This window comes from Anomaloglossus baeobatrachus, chromosome 6 (assembly GCF_048569485.1).
Source record: "Anomaloglossus baeobatrachus isolate aAnoBae1 chromosome 6, aAnoBae1.hap1, whole genome shotgun sequence".
In the NCBI taxonomy this organism is placed as follows: Eukaryota; Metazoa; Chordata; class Amphibia; order Anura; family Aromobatidae; genus Anomaloglossus; species Anomaloglossus baeobatrachus.
The window spans coordinates 212,154,957-212,176,296 of record NC_134358.1 but is presented as its reverse complement, the minus strand read 5'-3'; the positions used below and the strand labels follow the sequence as shown (position 1 = coordinate 212,176,296).

At 47.5% G+C, this 21,340-nt stretch overlaps 1 protein-coding gene across 1 annotated transcript in view; it reads right to left on the bottom strand.

Moving 5' to 3' along the window:
* The window catches only part of CTDP1 (CTD phosphatase subunit 1), a 244,547-nt gene that overhangs the window by 186,833 nt on the left and 36,374 nt on the right, over positions 1 to 21,340 (bottom strand). The window contains exons 3-4 of the mRNA XM_075314659.1: positions 18,262 to 18,355; positions 11,847 to 11,975 (exon numbers count right to left, since the gene is read on the bottom strand). Of these exons, the coding sequence (XP_075170774.1) occupies positions 11,847 to 11,975; positions 18,262 to 18,355 (223 nt within the window). The remainder of the gene's footprint in view (positions 1 to 11,846; positions 11,976 to 18,261; positions 18,356 to 21,340) is intronic.

The following is a 21,340-nucleotide window of genomic DNA, read 5'->3' as shown; positions in this document are numbered from 1 at the left end:
CGAGGTAAGGGACGCCACTTGCGGCACCGCTGGATGTATGATAGCATCCACTTTTGCTAAACCAGCTGAAATAGCTTGGAGTGCCCATACGGCTGCGAATGCTGGAGCAAACGACGCGCCGATTCATAGACAGATTTTAACCAAAGGTCCATCTGTCTGTCATTGGCATCCTTAAGTGAAGCGCCATCCTCCACTGCAACTATGGATCTAGCTGCAAGTTTGGAAATCGGGGGGTCTACTTTTGGACACTGGGTCCAGCGCTTGACCACATCAGGGGGGAAAGGAAAACGTGTATCCTTAGAACGTTTAGAGAAACGCCTTTCTGGATGAGCGTCGTGTTTCTGGATTGACTCTCTGAAGTCAGAGTGATCCAAGAAAGCACTCAATTTACGCTTGGGATAGAGGAAACGAAACTTCTCCTGCTCTGCAGCTGCCTCCTCTGCAGAAGGAGCTGGGGGAGAAATATCCAACAGTCTATTGATGGCTGAGATAAGATCGTTTACCATGGCGTCCCCATCCGGGGTATCCAGATTGAGAGGGGTTCCAGGATAAGACTCCTGATCACTCTCTTCAGACGCATCACAGGGCGACTGATTGCGCTGAGACCCTGAGCAGTGTGATGACGTTGAGGGTCTTTCCCAGCGAGCTCGCTTAGGGTGGCTGGGGCTATCATCTGAGTCATAATACTCAGCCTGGGAAGCCGGGGACCCCCTTGCAGTCTGGATTAATTCCAACTGAGGGGGATTAGAGGACAGAGACCTCGCCGTGTCCATAGACTGAGCCCCAGTCATGGATTGCAAAGTTTCAAGGATTTTTGCCATAGTCACAGACATTCCATCAGCAAAAACTGCAAAGTCTGTCCCTGACACCGGGGCAGGACTTACAAGCGTCTCAGCCTGGGTCACTACCCCTCCGGACTCCGGCTGGCGAAGCAGCACCGGATCTGAGCATTGCACACAATGGGGGTCTTTGGAACCTGCTGGTAGAGCAGCCCCACATGCAGCACACGCAGTGTACACAGCCCTAGCCTTGGCAGCCTTGCGTTTTGTGGATGACATGTTGCTGCCTCCTCAGAGCGATCTGGGGTATCCAGCCAGGAAGCGACCTCACAGTGCAAGAAATAAATAAATATATATATCTGGTGACACAGTACACCAATACACACTGAGGCACTAGAGGGGCCAGCTGAAATGCCGCTTACCGCCCGCTTAAGAGCGGGTATGTGGTCGCCAAAAGCCCCCTAGTCCAGGTCTCCCAGAGCCTTGCGTCCTTCCTCTAGCCAGACTGCATGTAATGGCTGCCGGCGTCCTGGGAGAGGAGGGGGGGCGGGCCCTGGGCGTTCCTGGCTAAGAGCGGGAAGCCTGCTTCCCTCTGTGCCTAGTGAGAGGGCTGGAGCATGTAAATCAGGCTCCAGCCCTCGTCGCTGCTGCGAAACAGCGTCTCTCCCCTACCCTGATTGACAGGGTGGGGGCGGGAACGAAGCGGAGCTAGGCCGCAAAAGCCGGGGACTGGATTTATAAACGCCGCCGCCGTAAAAGCGCGGTCGGCGTGTCCCCGGCGCACTACAAGTCACAGCAGCGCCGCCGGTCCAGTGGGGGTCGGCGCTGCGTTCCCACAACACAAAAGTCCCCCAGTAAACTGCAGGAACACCAACTCAATCGTTACGGTCCCCGGCGCACTACAACACCCAGCCAGCCCGGAGTGTGTCTGTGCCTGCCGGGGACACAGAGTACCTGTATGATGCAGAGCCTTGTCCCTGATTGTACTCCTGCTCCGTATCCATCAGGTGCTATGGGTCTGTGGATGGAGCCCGGCGTCAGAGCTTAGAGGCCGGCAGGATCCCACTTCCACAGAGCCCTACAAGGGGATGTGGAAGGAAAACAGCATGTGGGGCTCCAGCCCCTGTACCAGCAATAGGTACCTCAACCTTACAACACCATCCACGGGTGAGAAGGGAGCATGCTGGGGGCCCTATATGGGCCCTCTTTTCTTCCATCCGAAATAGTCAGCAGCTACTGCTGACTAAAATCTGTGGAGCTATGCGTGGATGTCTGACCTCCTTCGCACAAAGCTTGAAAACTGGAGAACCCGTGATACCACGGGGGGGTATAGCCAGAAGGGGAGGGGCCTTGCACTTTTTAGTGTAGTGCTTTGTGTGGCCTCCGGAGGGCAGTAGCTATACCCCAATCGTCTGGGTCTCCCAATAGAGCGCTGAAGAAACATAAAACTCTATATGGCAGTGACTTGTCTGTAACAACCCAAACTATAGTACTAGCTTCCCTGAGCTCCCTCAGTGAAAACCAAATCCATAATGACCCAAACCATAAGAACACCATTTATCGCGTCCAGTAAACACCATTAAAAGCAGTGCCAGAACCTCAATTTTTATGTCACAAGGTCTCAAAAGATGGAACAAGATGTGATAAAAAAATTCTTATACCCCAAAATATAGAAGGAAAGAGGTAATCCAGCTCACCATACTGCCTTGCTGGTGTGATCCAGATCCTGCGCACGGATTTGACTTGGCAGTCAATCAATAGTAGAAAAGAAAAGGCGTTCCAGCGATAACTGCAGAACAACGCGTTTCGACGCCTCAGGTCTTAATCATGTGCTGAACGTCGAAACGCGTTGTTCTACAGTCATCCGACTGATATGCTGTACCTGCTGGAATTTTAATATGTATTGGCACAATAAAATGGATTTTTAATTTTCCATTCCTGGCGCTGGAACTCCTTTTCTTTTCTATACCCCAAAATGGTACAAATAAAAACTACAGCTTGCCCTGCTAAAAATAAACCCTCATACAGCTCTATCAACAAAGTATTTTCATATGCAGCTGTAGTAAGCCATAAAACTATATAAATTTAGTATTTCATCAATTGTACTGACCCACAGAATAAGGTTACAATGTCACTATTGCCGCACGGTCAATGTCAAATAAAAACAAACCCTAATTAAATTGCTGTCTTCACTTCCTGCCATCTGCCAAAATTAATGAAGACAACATTGCAGTTAAAATGTTACCCATCCCACTTGATAAATATCTTGATGGGTATCATTTCCAAATTTAGGTCAGCTTCCCTCAGAGTCTCTGCAAATGCGATAGGTTAAAGAAAAAGGACATTTTTGTGTACTCACCGTAAAATGTCTTTCTTGGAGCCTTTCATTGGGGGACACAGTGGGTTATATGTTGTCTCCAGGGGAGGCTTAACACTAAATTTAAAAAAGTTAGCTCCTCCTCCCACAGCATATACCCCAGCTAGGTGGGAACTAGCTCAGTTTGGTGTAAAAGCAGTAGGAAAAGGATAACCAAAACCACAAGGGTGGGAGCTGTGTCCCCCAATGAAAGGCTCCAAGAAAGACATTTTACGGTGAGTACACAAAAATGTTCTTTCCTTTCTCGCCTTTTCATTGGGGGACACAGACCGTGGGACGTCCCAAAGCAGTCCCTGGGTGGGAGCTGAACTAATAACAGTGTATAACATCAGACTAAGAGCTGACTAACAACTGCAACTGCAGTGAACTCATATGAAAACACTGTCAGAACCGAGCAGTGGCCATTTATAAATGGGCCACTGCCGCCTGAAGAACTTGTCTTCCAAGAGCAGCATCCGCGGATGCATGCATATGCACTCTGTAGAATTTTGTTAATGTGTGCACACTGGACCAGGTAGCGGCCTTGCAAAGTTGGGCCGCCGAGACCTGACGGCGGATAGCCCAGGAGGCACCCACTGCTCGTGTAGAGTGGGCCCGCACAGATTGAGGGGGAACGGCACCTCGTGCTTTGTATGCCTCACAGATGGCGGTCCTGATCCATCGAGAAATCGTGGATTTAGACGCCGGGCCGCCCTTTTTGTGTCCTTCTGGGAGGACAAAAAGGGCATCGGACTTGCATAACGGCGCTGTTCTGGAGATGTAGATCCGCAGAGCCCTGACAAGATCGAGATTGTGAAGGGCTTTCTCAAAGGAGTGGACCGGGGCCGGGCAGAATGACGGCAACACAATGTCCTCGTTCAGGTGGAAAGAGGATACGACCTTCGGAAGGAAGGCGGGGGAAGGCCGAAGGACCACCTTATCATGATGGAATATCAAATAAGGTGAACGACAGGAAAGAGCTGCCAGTTCGGACACACGCCTGATAGAGGCGATAGCGACCAAAAAGGCAACTTTCCAAGACAGTCGCTGGAGAGAGATTTCTCTCAGAGGTTCGAAAGGAGGAAGTTGAAGGACTCCCAGAACCAGATTCAGATCCCAGGGATCTAAGGGGTGGCGATAAGGAGGGACCAAATGCGCTACCCCTTGAAGAAAGGTACGGACCTGAGGGCGAGAAGCCAGCTACTTCTGGAAGAAAAAAAAATAAATAAATAAAATCGACAAGGCAGAAACTTGTCCTTTAAGGGTACTGAGAGCAAGACCAGAGTCCAGACCGTCTTGCAGAAAGGCAAGAACATTAGGGATTGAAAAGGTCAGGGGTGACCGATTATGACGGTCACACCAGGAAAGATAGGTCTTCCAGGTCCTGTGGTAAATGCTAGCGGAGGAAGGCTTCCGAGCATTAAGCATGGTATGAACTACCCTGGAAGAAAAACCCGATTTGGCTAGAATCAGGGATTCAAGCGCCACGCCGTCAAATGCAGCTGTGCTGTATTCTGGTGGAATATTGGCCCTTGCGACAGAAGATCCGGGTGGTCAGGAAGACGCCAGGGAGTGTCGCTGAGAAGTTGGAGGAGCTCTGGGTACCAGGCTCTCCTGGGCCAGTCCGGGGCCACGAGGAGCACCGGAATTCCCTCCGCTTTGATTTTCTTGATTACTCTCGGAATGAGAGGAAACGGAGGGAAGATGTAGGGTAGGCGGAACTGCGACCATGGAAAGACTAGAGCGTCGGAGCCGAGCGCTAGCGGGTCTCTCGACCGAGATATGAAGGGACGTATCTTGGCATTCATTCGAGACGCCATGAGGTCCACATCCGGGAGTCCCCAACGTAGAGTGATCTGATGGAACACTTCGTCGTGGAGGGACCATTCTCCTGCCGCTAGACCCTGCCTACTGAGAAAGTCTGCGGCCCAGTTGTCTACCCCTGGGATATGGACAGCTGAAATGATGGGGATGTGCTTCTCTGCCCAAAGAAGAATCCTGGATACCTCCTTCATCGCTGCCTTGCTGCGAGTTCCTCCCTGACGGTTGATGTAAGCCACGGTCGTGGCATTGTCTGACTGGATCCGAACAGGGAGGCCCAGTAATAAGGGTTGAAGATTCTGAAGGGCCAGAAATATGGCTCTGATCTCCAGAACATTGATGTGCAGAGAGCGCTCGGAAGGAGACCAGCGTCCCTGAACAGTGTGGTGGAGAAACACCGCCCCCCAGCCTATCAGGCTGGCATCCGTCGTGACTACCTGCCAGTGGACCGGGCGGAAGGACTTCCCTTGAGATAGGGATGAGGCTTGAGTTCACCAGACAAGGAAGCTGAGCGCAGACCGAGACAGGCGGACTGACCGGTCCAGGGAAGCTGGATTCTTGTCCCAGGAGGACAGAAGATCCAGTTGTAGAGGGTGCAGATTGAATTGGGCAAAGGACACGGCTTCTATGACCGCCACCATCTTGCCTAACACTCATTCCGTTCCGAAGGGATGTGGGACGGCGAGAGTGGAGGGATTGGGCAGCCCGCATCAGGGAAGACCTCTTGTCCTCTGGAAGGAAAACCCAGGACTGAGCCGTGTATCAGCATACCTAAAAAGGTGATGCGCTGATGAGGAATGAGGGATGACTTGTTGAAATTGACAAGCCACCCTAGCCTTGACAGCGTGTCTAGGCAAATCTGCACGCTTTCTGAGCAAACGTGAGGAGATCTCCCTTTGACAAGAAGGTCGTCCAAATAGGGAACGACCAGGATTCCTCTGGGGTGTAAAATGGACATGACAGCCGCCATGACCTTTGTGAAGACCCGAGGCGCAGTGGCCAGCCCAAAGGGGAGGGCCCTGAATTGGAAATGACGGTGTCCTACGGCAAAGCGAAGGAACAGTTGATGAGAGACACATATGGGAATGTGCAAGTAAGCATCTTGAACGTCTATGGAAGCTAGGTATTCTCCAGGTTCCATGGCGGCTAGTACAGCTCTCAATGATTCCATTCGGAAAGTTCAAATCCGTACGAATTTGTTCAGCCGTTTGAGGTCCAAGATAGGGCGGACCGAGCCATCTTTTTTGGGAATGACAAAAAGGTTTGAGTAGAAACATTTGCTGCGCTGTTCCAGGAGCACTGGAATGATCACGTTTGCTTTTTGTAAAGAAGCTATGGCCTGAAATAAGGCCCGGTTTTGCGTTTCGGACTTTGGGAGACGAGAACGCAGAAACCTGTTGGCCGGCAGGGAATGGAAATCGATCTTGTAACCTGAGGTGACGATTTCTCGAACCCAGGCATCGCGAGTGTGGTCCAGCCAGATATCCCGAATAAACAGAAGCCGCCCTCCCACCGGAGTCGGATCTGCGGGATACCTGGCGTCATGCTGAGGGGGCCTGTACAGAGCGAGGTCCTTTGGATTTAGGCTGCTTGGAGTGGGAACGCCAAGAAGAGCCTCTTGAGGGACTGGATCCTCGATCTGAGCGTTGGGACGGTCCTTGGGCCGATGGCTTTTGGGGGGCAGGCCGAAAGGACTGCCTGCGCCAAGAAGATTTTTTGAAATTTCTGGCTACAGGCCGCTTTTGTGGTAGAATGGTACTTTTACCACCCATCGCCTCAGATATGAGCTTGTCCAGGGATTCACCAAATAGACGAAGACCCTGGAAGGGAAGTGTGGACAGGAACTTCTTGGAGGCACTGTCCGCATTTCAGATCTTTAGCCACAGAACCCTGCGGGCGAAGACAGCATTGGCTGCCGTTAGGGCTGACCAGCTGGCTGCATCTAGAGAGCTGTGAAGAAGATAATTAGAGGCGAGAGAGAACAAATCAAGAATCTCAAGAGCCTCCGGAGGAATATTGCAAGGGCGAAGCAACTTGCGCAGATTCCTACTCCACACGCTCATAGCTCTTGCCACCCATGTCATGGCAAACAGGGGACGCAGAGAGGAGCCCAAAGCCTGAAAAATAGATTTGACCGCAGCATCAACTACGCGGTCGGACAAGTCCTTAAGAGAGACGCGTTGTCTGAAACAGACATAACCGTGTGTTTAGCCAGTCTGGATACTGGTGGATCGACAACGGGGGGTACCGACCAGGGCTTAACCATTTCCGGGGGAAAGGGATAAGCGAATGAAGAGGAGGATTTTTTTATTAAACCTGCTATCAAGGTGATCCCACCGTTTAGATACGATTTGATGAAAAATCGGATCCTGGGCAAAGGACTTAGGAGCCTTCTTGGCTTGCTTGATTGCCGACTGAGAAGTCGGGTCCGAGGGCTGATCAGATATCGACAGAGAGTGATTGACAGCCGCTATCAGAGTGTCTTCCATATGCCTAGACTCAGAAGGGACATCTGAATCCGAGTCAGTCTCGGGAATCGTGACTACTAAAGGTCACGGAACCTGAGTCATACTGACCATCGTGTGAGTCAGAAGAGGCGGAGCGGTCGCAATGGCGCCTTTTGGAGACATCCTTTTTACGTACTGGGGATGATACACCAGACGAAGGCGGGCTCCTCTGAGGGAGCTGAGTCGGGGGGAGGCTGTGGGAGCCTGTGGAAGGCTGAGATATCTGAGCGGCCAGGTCATCTAACTTTTTAGACATCAGAAGAGCCCATGCAGGGATAGCCTCATCAGACCGGGGTGCTGCCTGAATGGCGGCCGGGGCCGAACCCACAGATTGCACGACCCCCTGGTCCGGCAACGCCTGTTGCGACATTGTAGTAGGGGTATCGCAACCTCGGCAGAGTGGATAGCTTCGACCATTGGGAAACGAGCTTCCACAGGTGGTACAAGCATAGTACAGGTCCATAGAGGATGCCTGGGAAGCTTTATCACCCTTGCAGTTTTTACGCATGTCAGCAACAAACGTACAATTATATTGTGAGCCTTTAGCAGTATTACACTACTGTGGGTGAGGAGCTAGTAGCAGTATTAGAAAGGGACTGCTATACAGAGCTGGTATATACCAACAGTAAAGTGGCACACACTGCCAAACAGTCAGTATATACCTGCAAGCACAGCTAGTATATACCGCTGAAAGCTGATATACACCGCCAGCCAGCAGGCACACACCGCTAGGAAGACAGCGATATACCACTGAACAGAGCGGTATATAGTGCTGCAGAGTTGCAGAGCAAAGGAGGCGATCTCACCCAAGTCTGCTCCCCACGTGTAATGGCGTCCAGGATTCTCTGGCAGCATGGAGGGGAGAGACGGCCCACTAGAGGGAGCGGCTTCTAGAGCAGTGGAGGGGGCGTTACTAAACATGCAGGCCGACGCCGGGAGCTAAATTAATGCTGCTTCCCCAGGATCACGGCCTGCATCGCCCCACCGCCGCCTCCTCAGGCGGCGGTTTGGATGCAGGGGACGGGTACACGTTGTCTCCCTACCTGCTCTTGCTCCGTCTGAAGACGCGTTGGTCCTGGGATGCGGAGATCTTGGGGACACATCTTCGGCTCAAGGCTAGCAGGCTCTCGGCTCTGCTTAGCCCTCTGGAGCTACCTCTGTAAGGTGCTTCCAGGGAGCCTGGAGGGGTACGCAGACCCGACCACTTGGACGCGAGGGAAGACTGACGGCTTTTGCACGCCAGGTTTCCTCTGCCCGTACACGGGGGGAACAGGGGTGAGCACACCCTGGTATTGCCCCATAGTCAAAAATAGAATAAAATCAAAAGAAAAGAAATAAACAAAAAACATGAGCTGGCCTGGGGCTCAGGCCAGACGTGTCAGCCTACCTGCTGACACTAAAAAGAACTGAGCTAGTTCCCGCCTAGCTGGGGTTATATGCTGTGGGAGGAGGAGCTAACTCTTTTTTAAATTTAGTGTCAAGCCTCCCCTGGAGACAACGTATAACCCACGGTCTGTGTCCCCCAATGAAAGGGCGAGAAAGGAACAAATGCAGCAAAAATAAAAAAAAAAAAATCCAATGAGGCTCCTTCCCTTCTGAGCCGAGCATCCAAACTATAGCATGCAACCACAAATAGGGTAATGTCATACTCTGAAAAAAAATGGTGTAGGACATTGATATATTGGCAATAATATAAGGCAATTGATAACTTAAAAAAATAGGTTTCAGAAAGTCCCAATAATAGTCCTCCAGTTGTGTGGATTGTATAAAGATAAATACTGCAGATATAGGCCAGGGTGGTGCAGACAGTGCGCTTCAAACTTCTATGTTAAAGGAACCAAAACATCAGGATTTTCATGTATAAGGTGCAGCCAGTGCAGTACTGGCACTATCAGGCACAGGCTGTACATACCATTAGTGGGCAGCTCGGGTGTTTAGGCAGTGAAATCCAACTTTATTAAGTTTGAAAATTCATCTACTTTTTGATTGACGTGTGCACCTCTCCAGATAATATCCGGGCGGGTTATGCACATGATTCCCGCCCCCCCCCCCCCGCTACATGTTCCTCCCCCTCACTGGCTGTATGCAAATTTCTAATCTTCTCTTACACGGCGTCTGAGTTGGCGCCTGCGCATAGCGCTTATCTCCGGCGCCATGTTTTTGAAGCCCGCATACAGTGTTTGGTGTCTGAGAGGGCGGCACATGCGCCCTTGCTTCTTCATATCTCGTTGTGACTGGACTGGAGCACAGGACTGGAGCACAGCTGATATTACCGATTAGCTGCAGCAGTCTGCCATGATATCGTCTGCTGCAGCTAATCGGTAAGATCAGCTGTTCTCCAGTCCTGTTGTGACACCGCTCGCGCTCCCGCTGTCACAACGAGATATGAAGAAGCGAGGGCACATGTGCTGCCCTCTCAGACACCAAACACTGTATGCAGGCTTCAAAAACATGGCGCCGGAGATAAGCGCTATGCGCAGGCGCTAACTCTGATGCCGTGTAACTGAAGATTAGAAATTTGCATACAGCCAGTGAGAGGGAGGAACAGGCGGCGGTGGGGCGGGAATCATGAGCATAACCCGCCCAGATATCTGGAGAGGTGCACACGTCAATCAAAAAGTGGATGAATTTTCAAACTTTATAAACATGGATTTCACAGTTTAAACATCTGAGCTGCCCACTAATGGTATGTACACACTGTGCCTGATAGTGCCAGTACTGCACTGGCTGCACCTTATACATGAAAATCCTGATGTTTGGTTCCCTTTAACCCCTTCACGACCATGGACAGATATATCCGTCATGGAGCGTGTCCCGTTAAGCCCCCCCCTGCCACGGGCAGGCGGCGGCGGTCGGCACACATATCAGCTGTTTTCAACAGCTGACATGTGTGCCTGCTAGCCGCGGGTGGAATCGCTTCCACCCGCGGCCATTAACCCCTTAAATCTTGCTGCCAAAGTCTGGCAGCAAGATCTAAATGCGCGCGGCCATGTTTTTTACTTACCGCCGCCCCCACCGGAAGTCACATGCGTGATCACGTGACTATCGGTGGTTGTCATCGTAGCACAGGGTCATGTGATGACGCCTGCAGCTATGATGTTTCACTTTCGTTTTCCCTCGGCACGGAGCAGAGGGAAAAAGAAAGTGACTGTATCTGCTGTTTACAGCTGTATAGCTGTGATCAGCAGAAAGATAATAGCGATCGGATTGCTGATCGCTATAGCCCCCTAGGGGGACTAGTAAAATTAAAAAAAAAAAACAAAAAAAAAAAACAAACAACCTAAAAGTTCAAATCACCCCCATTTCCCCCCATTGAAAATTAAAGGGTTAAAAAATAAATAAATATACACATATTTGGTATCGCCACGTTCAGAAATGCCCGTTCTATCAAAATATAAAATCAGTTAATCTGATTGGTAAACTGCGTAGTGGCAAAAAAAATCCAAACGCCAAAATTAAGTTTTTTGGTCGCCGCAAGTTTTACGCAAAATGCAGTAACAGGCGATCAAAACGTAGCATCTGCGCAAATTGTACCATTAGAAACGTCAGCTCGAGACGCAAAAAATAAGCCGTTACTGAGCCATAGATCACAAAAAATAAGAACACTACGTGTTTCAGAAAACGGCGCAAAACGGGCGCCACTTTTATTGGACAACTTGTGAATTTTTTTTAACCCCTTAGATACAAGTAAACCTATACATGTTTGGTGTCTACAAACTCGCACCGACCTCAGGCATCATACCCACGCATCAGTTTTACCATATAGTGAACACCGTGAATAAAACATCCCAAAAACTATTTTGCCATCACACTTTTTTTGCAATTTTTCCGCATTTGGAATTTTTTTGCCGTTTTCCAGTACACCATATGGTAAAACTTATGGTTTCATTTAAAAGTACAACTTGTCCCGCAAAAAACAAGCCCTCATATGGCAAGATTGACGGAAAAATAAAAAAGTTACGGCTCTCGGAAGAAGGGGAGCAAAAAACAAAAACGCAAAAACGGAAAGTGCCCGGGGGCTGAAGGGGTTAAGGAGGTGTTGTGTATCCCCATTTTGTGTTTTGGTCACAGTTTTAGCCAGCTCAATTTTGCTAATTGTTTTCTGCAAAAAAAACTTCACCTTTGACCCAAATGTGCCTGAGGATGATTGCATATATAGTTAAGTGGCATTTTGACAATGTACCAGGAGACTACTTTCAGAAAATACACAGGAATGGTGGTTTAATATCTATATTTTTCATCTTGTAATGCAAGTTTTATTTGTATACATCAAAAATGCAAACAATATCCTGGCTGCCAGTGCAGCAAAATGTGACAACCACCTGCAAGCAAAGAGATTAGAACCCACGGCCAATGCGGTGCATAGACGTAGTAAGAACATACCTTCCTAGACATATGCTGGCAGTGCTGCTCTGTAGTGTGGATTAACGTCTGGTCCAGATCCACCATCAGCACAAGCTTCTTGTTTCGATGTAGCCTATGTTGGTCTTCGCGGCCCAGTTGCTCAGCTTGCTACAAGAAAATTAAAAACAAACACTCTTGTAAACAATAAAGAGATCTGCAGTGAAAAAAAAAAATCTATAGAATGTAAAGCTATATATACCTGTAGTGGTAGCCATTATGTACAAGGGTGAAATTGTATAGCATTACTTTCCAGGATGTGGTAAAACGGTTTACAGACAAAAAAAAAATAAAAATAATAAAAATGAAAAAGGGCCTTGTTGGCAACTTTCCTATTGGCAGGCTAGAATTCTCCACTTTCTTAAATAGGGGGAAAAACCATAGACCTAGATTTTAGTTTCCATTGTCTTATATGGCTGAAGGCTGGTATACAAATCTGCAAAACAAACAAATTTGCACCTCTGAAACACCCAATTTATATGGTCCCCGCTCCAAATGCATTGATAGGAAATGTAGATTTGATTAGGGCAGGGGTCAGGAACCTAACCTATGGCTCCAGAGGCAGATGTAGCATTTTTTTTTTTTTTTAATGGCCGCATCTGGCTCGCAGACAAATCTTTAATACATAAATAAAAAAATAAAATATATCATTTTCCCATTTGTAAGACGCACTTTTTTCCCCCAAACCTGGGGGAAAAAATGGAGGTGCATCTTACAAACCGCTTATGGCTTACCGAGGCGGCAGTGGTGGCGCAGGGTCAGCAATACTGCGGGCTGGTGGGGTGTCGTGGCGGCGAGCACCTTTGATCTGCTGGCGGACTGTTTAGAATCTCCTGCAGTTGACGAGATTGATTTCAAGATCATGGCGGCGGAGGGGGCGCGTGCGCAGATAGACTTCAAGAAAATGGCCATCACATCAACTGCGGGAGGTTCAAAGCAGCCCGTTTTTTTTGAATCCCGAATAATTTTCCTGGCAGTTGTGGCCGAAATTTTTGTTGGTCTACCTGATCATGGTCTGGTTTTTACAGAGCCCCTGATTTTCCATTTGGTAAATCACAGTTTGAACACTGCTGAGACTGGCATGATCAATTCCTTGGATATCTTTTTGTATCCCTTTCCTGTTTTATACAGTTCAACTATCTTTTCCTGTCGATTCGTTGACAATTTTTTTGCTTTCCCCACTCACAATACAGAAATGTCAGTGGCTGGATGAAAGATGCAAGAGTCTGTCTGGATCCCAGAAACTCGATCAGCTTTTATGCGCACACACTGATTACAAGCAAACAAGTCACAAGGGAGGATGTTACAGGTGCATCTCAAATTAAATCAAAAAAATTTCAGTGATTCAAAACAAAAAGGGAAACACATTACAGTCATTACAAACAGAGTGATCTATTTTAAGTGTTTATTTCTGTTAATTTTAATGATTATGGCTTACAGCCAATGAAAACCCCAAATCATTCTCAGAAAATTAGAATAATTACCATAAATCAATTGCAAAGGCTTCCTAAGCATTTAAAATGGTCCCTTAGTCTGGTTCAGTAGGGTACACATTCATGGGGAAGACTGCTGACTTGACAGATGTCCAAAAGGCAGTCATGGATACACTCCACAAGGAGGGTAAGCCACAAAAGGTCATTGCTAAAGAAGCTGGCTGTTCAGAGCGCTATATCCAAGCATATTAATGGAAAGTTGAGTGGAAGGAAGAAGTGTGGTAGAAAAAGGTGCACAAGCAACCGGGATAACCGCAGCCTTGATAGGATTGTTAGGAAAAGGTCATTTAAAAATTTGGGGAAGATTTACAAGGAGTGGACTGCTGCTGGAGTCAGTGCTTCAAGAGCCACCACACACAGACTTATCCAGGACATGGACTATAACTGTCGCATTCCTTGTGTCAAGCCACTCATGACCAATAGACACCAGAAGCGTCTTACCTGGGCCAAAGAGAAAAAGAACTGTTGCTCAGTGGTTCAAGGTGTTTTCAGATGAAAGTAAATTTTACATTTCATTTGGAAATCGAGGTCCCAGACTCTGGAGGAAGAATGGAGAGGCCACAATCCAAGCTGCTTGAGGTCTAGTGTGAAGTTTCCACAGTCAGTGATGGTTTGGGGAGCCATGTCATCTGCTGGTGTAGGTCCACTGTGTTTTATCAAGACCAAAGTCAGCACAGCTGTCTACCAGAAAATTTTAGAGCACTTCATGCTTCCCTCTACCGACAAGCTTTTTGAAGATGAAAATGTCATTTTCCAGCAGGACTTGGCACCTGTCCACACTGCCAAAAGTACCAATACCTGGTTTAATAACTACAGTATCAACCCTATAGAGACTCTATGGGGTATTGTCAAGAGGAAGATGACACACCAGACCCAACAATGGAGACGAGCTGAAGGCTGCTATCAAAGCAACCTGGGCTTCCATAACCAAAATCAAAGCAAGGACTAAAACTTAACTTTTACTAATTATATCTAAAATTTACATAAAACAGAGAAAGTGCAGTGCATAATAAAGTGCAAATAATTATCCACAATCTCACCCGATCTTTCTCCACGAGTAAAGGCCGCTTTACACGCAACGACATTGCTAACGAGATATAGTTGGGGTCATGGAACTCGTGACGCACATCCGCCCTAGTTAGCGACGTCATTGCGTGTGACACCTACGAGCGACTGCCAACGATCCGAAAAACGGCAAGAATCGTTGATTGTTGACACGTCGTTCCTTTCTAAAATATCGTTGGTCATTTTGGACCCAGGTTGTTAGTCATTCCTGAGGCAACACAAATCGCTACGTGTGACACCCCGGGAATGACGAACAGCGTTTCTGCGTCCTCCGGCAACGAGGTGGGCATGACGTTAATGCGGCTGCTCTCCGCCCCTCCGCTTCTATTGGTGGCCCGCTGTGTGACGTCGCTATGACGCCGCACAAATCTCCCCCTTAAAGAAAAAAAAAAAAAAAGTTTGTTCGCTGGCCACAGTGACGTTGTTAGGAAGGTATGTGCGTGTGACGCGTACTAGCGATATTGTTCGCCACGGGCAGTCATTTGCCCGGGATGCACGCACGACGGGGGTGGGTGCGATGTTGCAGCGGGTAAAGTGGCCTTAAGTACACTGTACACACTGATCCAGTAATGTGGTCCAGGCAGAAGGTATGCTGGCAAGTCCATGGGGGACATAGATAGTAACTAACCCCTGTTGTGCCCCATGGAAATACTTCCGCCCTAACAAGGGCAGCACCCAAGTGTCATGTCTGTCCCAATAAACGCGTTTCCCTCTCTATTCAGAGAGTTCATCAGGGGAGATGAGTAATATCAGCCTGCAGTGGCAGGGATCAAAATGACGTCTGCAACACACCTGTGGTATGTGCAAACAAACAGTGGCATGATGTCTACTAAATAAGCCATTAAATACCCCGTACCATGTACATGCGTCTAGTGGTTTCCTCTCCCGCGCATGTCGTCCAGTTATTTCCTGCCCCGCACATGTACGCCACTTCTGTTTCCCATCCCGTTACAACAAGAGAATTGATATTTGGACTCGTTTCATCAATGATGTCTTTGTTTTGTAGAGGGAACCCCAAGAGGAGTTCTCCGACTTTGTTACGGACGTCCACAGACGTTTCCTGTCCCAACATGTACGCCACTTCCGTTTCCCATCACTGGAACACTGACATGCATGATCTGCGCCTGCGCGATTTGACACTCCATTGTTCATGTCTACCTGGATGCAGATAGGCTGTCTCGTTAAACGCATGGGCAGAGCAGACAGGCCATCCCGCACTTGCAGTCCATGGACCGCAGATCATGCCGCTATATCATGCATGCGCCATGTCAGTCAATCCAAGCCTAATGCGGCTCTCAATTCACTTTACCGCGCATGCGTGTAAACAAAACACAGCTGCATATATACCGGAGGATTGCTATTATATAATACCTATGTAAATCTATGCATAAAAGAAGTTCAATGGTGACCCCTGGCCTGATATGGCCCAAAAGATCACCTTACTGTGTCTACATAGGATTTCATTATACTAATGCACATAATCAAACGGGAGACAACATTAACCCCTTGATGCTGGTGAGTAACAAGACAAAGAATAGGGGAAGGGGAGGAGATGGTTACAACTAAAGGGGTATACAAAAATTAGATACTATTCGCACTAGTAATTCACTATATACATTTTGCAGCATGTCCATATCTATCTATATATAAAGGGGATAGAGAGAAGGTAAACTAAGGGCCCTCCAAAAAGGTTGAACGTAATGAGCAAAACCTAGATAACATATGGGAGGAAAGCCACAAGTTGCTATTGAACATCACCCACACAAAAAAAAAATAAAAGAATCCCCAAACCTGACCAATATCGTGATCCTTTTTTTAAAAAAAAAAACCCAATGATTTTTAAGCATCTGTCTGAGTTGGTCAGCCCCTTTGGTGTAAGTCATGATCAGTCTCATCTTATCACCCTCATCACACTTTTGCTGAGGAACCAACAATCGCGTCCAATCTTGCCCGAGGGAATGATGAAAGGCCGCTCGCACAATACGATCAGGGTACCCTTTTAGCCGTAAAGCGATTTCTCAACTCCCTAGCTTTTTCAACAAATTCACTCTGGTCAGAACAATTCTGTCTCCGGCGTAGGATCCCACGCCTGAGTGGAAATGGATAATGACTATCCCATCTAAGAAGAGAAATTTGGTGCTGTGGGCTTTCTGTATATGATGGTTTTAAGTTTCCCCTGAGGATCAACTGTTATCAACAAATCAAGGAACGGTAATCCCTTAGGGTGGATCACATATGTAAACGTGAGATCCTGATTTGTAAACGGCCGTCCTATACAGCCAAGGCACGTGAGCGCCGGCGTCCACACAGGCTCGGAGAACATATCCTAGGCGTTCCTGATACCCCATTCATACCATATATGCAATTTCTACTAATATATTGATACAGCATTCTCCCTGGAATACAGAACTATTAGTGACAGCAGACTCTGAACAAGGCCTGTGGCCGCAACGTCAGAGCAATTTTCTGTCCTTTAGTTCATTTTCCTTTGCATGGTTTAGAGCAATTTTCTGTCCTTTAGTTCATTTTCCTTTGCATGGTTTTTTTGAATTTTCAATAAATACATTATTCATTTCATTGAGTGTGCAGTGTACTTCTATATGTTGATTATTGAATGAACTTAGGGGCACCATTTGCTTCCAAAACACCTCAGCAGTGCCACAGGCTGATCGCCTCCATGCCACGCCGCATTGATGCAGTAATTCACGCAAAAGGAGCCCCAACCAAGTATTGAGTGCATTTACTGTACAGACTTTCCAGTAGGACAACATTTCTAAGTTTAAAATCATTTTTTCAGTTGGTCTTATATAATATTCTAATTTTCTGAGATAATGAATTTTGGGTTTTCATTGGCTGTAAGCCATAATCATCAGCATTAACAGAAATACACACTTGAAATAGATCCCTGTTTGTAATGACGCTATATAAATATAGGAGTTTCACTTTTTTGTATTGAATTACTGAAATTAATTAACATTTTGATGATATTCTAATTTATTGAGATGCTCCTGTACCTTTATTAGCCATTCAAACCCATTTGTGTCAACTTCTGTGCATGTTATCAGGCCAAAATCACCAGTGTATGAACTTTTGATCAGATTCATTTGGATGTTTTTGGCTGTCCTTCTGATTTAAAAAGAAAACACAGTAGTTTAACAATAAATGGCTGCACCAAATCACTAACCATGAGTGGGAAAAAAGATTGTTATCATTCATAGACTCGGAAAAAAAGGCCAAGAAAACAAAAAATCTACCGGGGTATGTAACCTTTTGAGCCCAACTGTATATACCACCAACTGCACTACGGTGTAAATAGTATAACTGAGTGTAGCGGCAAAAGTCCATCAATCTGAAACTTACACTAGCCTGTGCAGAGGTGGCAATGTGTGTGCCCGATCTCTTCCTATCCAGCCATAAGGGTGGTCCAGTAACAGTATACAGATTTGGCCATTTAGCTGATTTCCAATACAGCTCAAGGAGTAGTAATTCTAGTGTGACTAAGCCTTAGTGGAAAATTAATTTCACTAGCATATACCATCAAATAGTGATAGTGCTAGGCCCTATGCTGCAGACATGTGTTTTCAGGATTGGTTGAAGTCCTGGGAGTCTCCACCAGACACTTATCACATAACCTGGTTATGGCTGGCTGTATGTGGGCGGAGACCGGAACTGCAAATCAATGACTTCCAATGAGGTTCAGGTCCAAAACAGAACTTTAAAGTCCAGCTGAACCAACAGAACCGAACGTCCATGGGTCCACTCATCTCTAAACCTTATGAAATGCCACCACATTCTGTAATGAAGCTCCTTTTACCAGAATACTAAACAAAAGCTCTTACCTCTGAGCTAACCATAAGTTCTGGAACGCTGTGGACCATAGAGACCGTAGCTGTTGATAATGGCACCTGTTGCTTCCCATTCTTGCTTTGAAGCCTGAAGACATACAAGACAGCATTTCAGTTCACGACAAATCACATCAAACCTCATTCAGACATGTCACGTTACGAATTACAGTGCCTTGCAAAAGTATTCGACCCCCTGAATTTTGTAACCTTTTCCCACATTTCAGGCTTCAAACAAGGAAAAAAAAAAAAGAAGGATTTTTGTGTACTCACTGTAAAATCTCTTTCTCTGAGTCTTCATTGGGGGACACAGGACCATGGGTGTATGCTGCTGTGACTAGGAGGCTGACACTAAGTGAACATAAAAAGAGTTAGCTCCTCCCTGGCAGTGTACACCCCAAGCCGGAGGCGGTACTATGCCAGTTTTGTGCAAAAGCAGTAGTAGGAGAGACCTGAACAACCATAACTAAACAATGTAATACACGAGAAAAATGTGTGAAAAAAACACCGTGCCTTATGGCACATATATATAATGTGTATGTAATATATATATATATAATATATATATATATATAATATATATATATATAATATATATATATATATATATATATATATATATATAATATATATATATATAATATATATATATATATATATATATATATATATATATATATATATATATATATATATATATATATATATATATATATATATATATATATATATATATATACCGGATGGAAACAAAGGTGACCCGTAAACAACATCGGGAAACATCCGGTAAATGAAGACCTCACAATCCAAACAGGGTGGGTGCTGTGTCCCCCAATGAAGACTCAGAGAAAGATTTTACGGTGAGTGCACAAAAATCCTTCTTTCTCTATCGCTTTCATTGGGGGACACAGGACCATGGGACGTCCAAAAGCAGTCCCTGGGTGGGTACATAAGCCGTCCTACAGATCCAAAACGAAGTACAAATTCCGTAGGAACGCTCTGTACACATGTTTACTACCTTTTTAGAGGTGTGCGACGGCCGTCTGAAACACCTTTCTCCCAAGGCAGGCATCTGCTGATGCCTGGGTGTGGACCTTGTAAAACCTGGTGAAGGTATGAAGACTGGACCACGTTGCGGCTTTGCAGACTTGCTCGGCTGAAGTCTGGTGTCTGATTGCCCAAGACGCCCCAAGTGCACGGGTGGAATGGGCTCTTACTCCTATTGGAGGGGACTTGTCCCTGATTCGGTAGGACTCCGAAATGGCTGACCTGATCCATCTGGCAATGGTAGCCTTGGATGCCGGCATGCCCCTCTTGGGACCAGAAGGCAGGACGAACAGGTTGTCTGATTTGCGGAAAGGCGCAGTTCTCGAGACGTAAATCCTGAGCGCTCGTACTAAGTCCAGAGTGTGTAGTGACCTTTCCAATGAGCGAGTGGATGCCGGACAAAAAGATGGAAGCACGATATCCTCATTCAGGTGAAAAGGAGACACTACCTTTGGCAGGAACTCCGGAGACGGACGCAGGACAACCTTGTCCTGATGAAAAACAAGAAAAGGTGAACGGCACGAAAGAGCTGCCAGTTCAGACGTTCTCCTGATTGAAGTGACCGCCACCAAAAAAAATCACTTTCCAGGATAAGTGTGAGACTGAAGATTCTTTGAGTGGTTCAAATGGAGCCAGTTGGAGGGATCCTAAAACCAGATTGAGATCCCATGGTTCTAGCGGAGCCAGATAGGGCGGATTCAGATGAGCGATTTCTTGGATGAACGTCTTGACCTGCAGACGTGATGCTAGATTTCGTTGGAAAAGAACAGACAAAGCCGAAACCTGCCCCTTGATGGTTGCCAGCGAGAGACCAGCTTGCAACCCTGCCTGAAGGAACGCTAGAAGCGTCGGTAGTGACAGAACTAGCGGGGAGAGATTTCCGTTGACCTCGCACTTCCAGGTGCGGTAGTAGATCTTCGAAGATGAAGGCTTTCGAGCCCTAATCATAGTCTGAATCACTCCTGGAGCAAATCCTGACTGGGCTAACAGCCAGGATTCAAGAGCCATGCCGTCAAATTGAGAACCCCTGAATTCTGATGGAAGAGCGGACCTTGAGACAGCAGGTCCGGCCGATCCGGAAGCCGCCATGGGGTGTCCGCGACGAGCTGTGCGAGTTCTGCGAACCATGCTCGCCCGGGCCATTCTGGGGCGATGAGAATCACCGGAATGCCCTCTGCCTTGATTTTCTTGAGGACTCTTGGGATCAGTGGCAGCGGCGGAAAGATGAACGGTAGTCTTAAGTGATTCCACAGAAGAATGAGGGCATCGACTCCTAGCGCTTGCTTGTCGTGGGAGCGAGATATGAACTGTGGGACTTGATTGTTGAACCGCGAGGCCATCAGGTCCACATCCGGAGTCCCCCATCTGTGGCAGATCTGTCCGAAAACGTCTCTGTTGAGAGACCATTCGACTGACGCCAGACCCTGTCTGCTGAGATAGTCAGCCGCCCAATTTTCCACGCCGGGGATATGTACCGCGGAGATCCTGGAGTTGTGCGACTCTGTCCACTGTATGATCATCTTCACCTCTCTCATTGCCATGACGCTCCTCGTGCCGCCCTGGTGATTGATGTATGCCACCGCCGTGGCGTTGTCCGACTGTATTCTGATTGGAGACCCCTGTATAAGGCGCTGAAAAGCTTGCAGGGCTCGAAGGACCGCTCTGATCTCCAAAACGTTGATCGGGAGTTGGCTTTCCCGGGAGGACCACTGTCCGTGAGCCGTGTGATGATGGAACACCGCTCCCCAGGCCAGAAGGCTGGCATCGGTGGTGACTGTCTGCCAGTATACCGGTACGAATGACATTCCTTTGGAGAGATTTAGGCTGTTGGTCCACCAGAGGAGAGCGCGGCGGACGTCCGGGGACAAATTTATCTTGCGATCCAGGGTGAATAGCGACTTGTCCCAATTGTGCAGCATAGATAGCTGAAGGGGACGAAGATGAAAGCGGGTGAACGGGACCGCCTCTATTGCCGCCACCATCCGACCTAGGGCCCTCATACCGAATCGTATGGACACCGCTCTGGAGC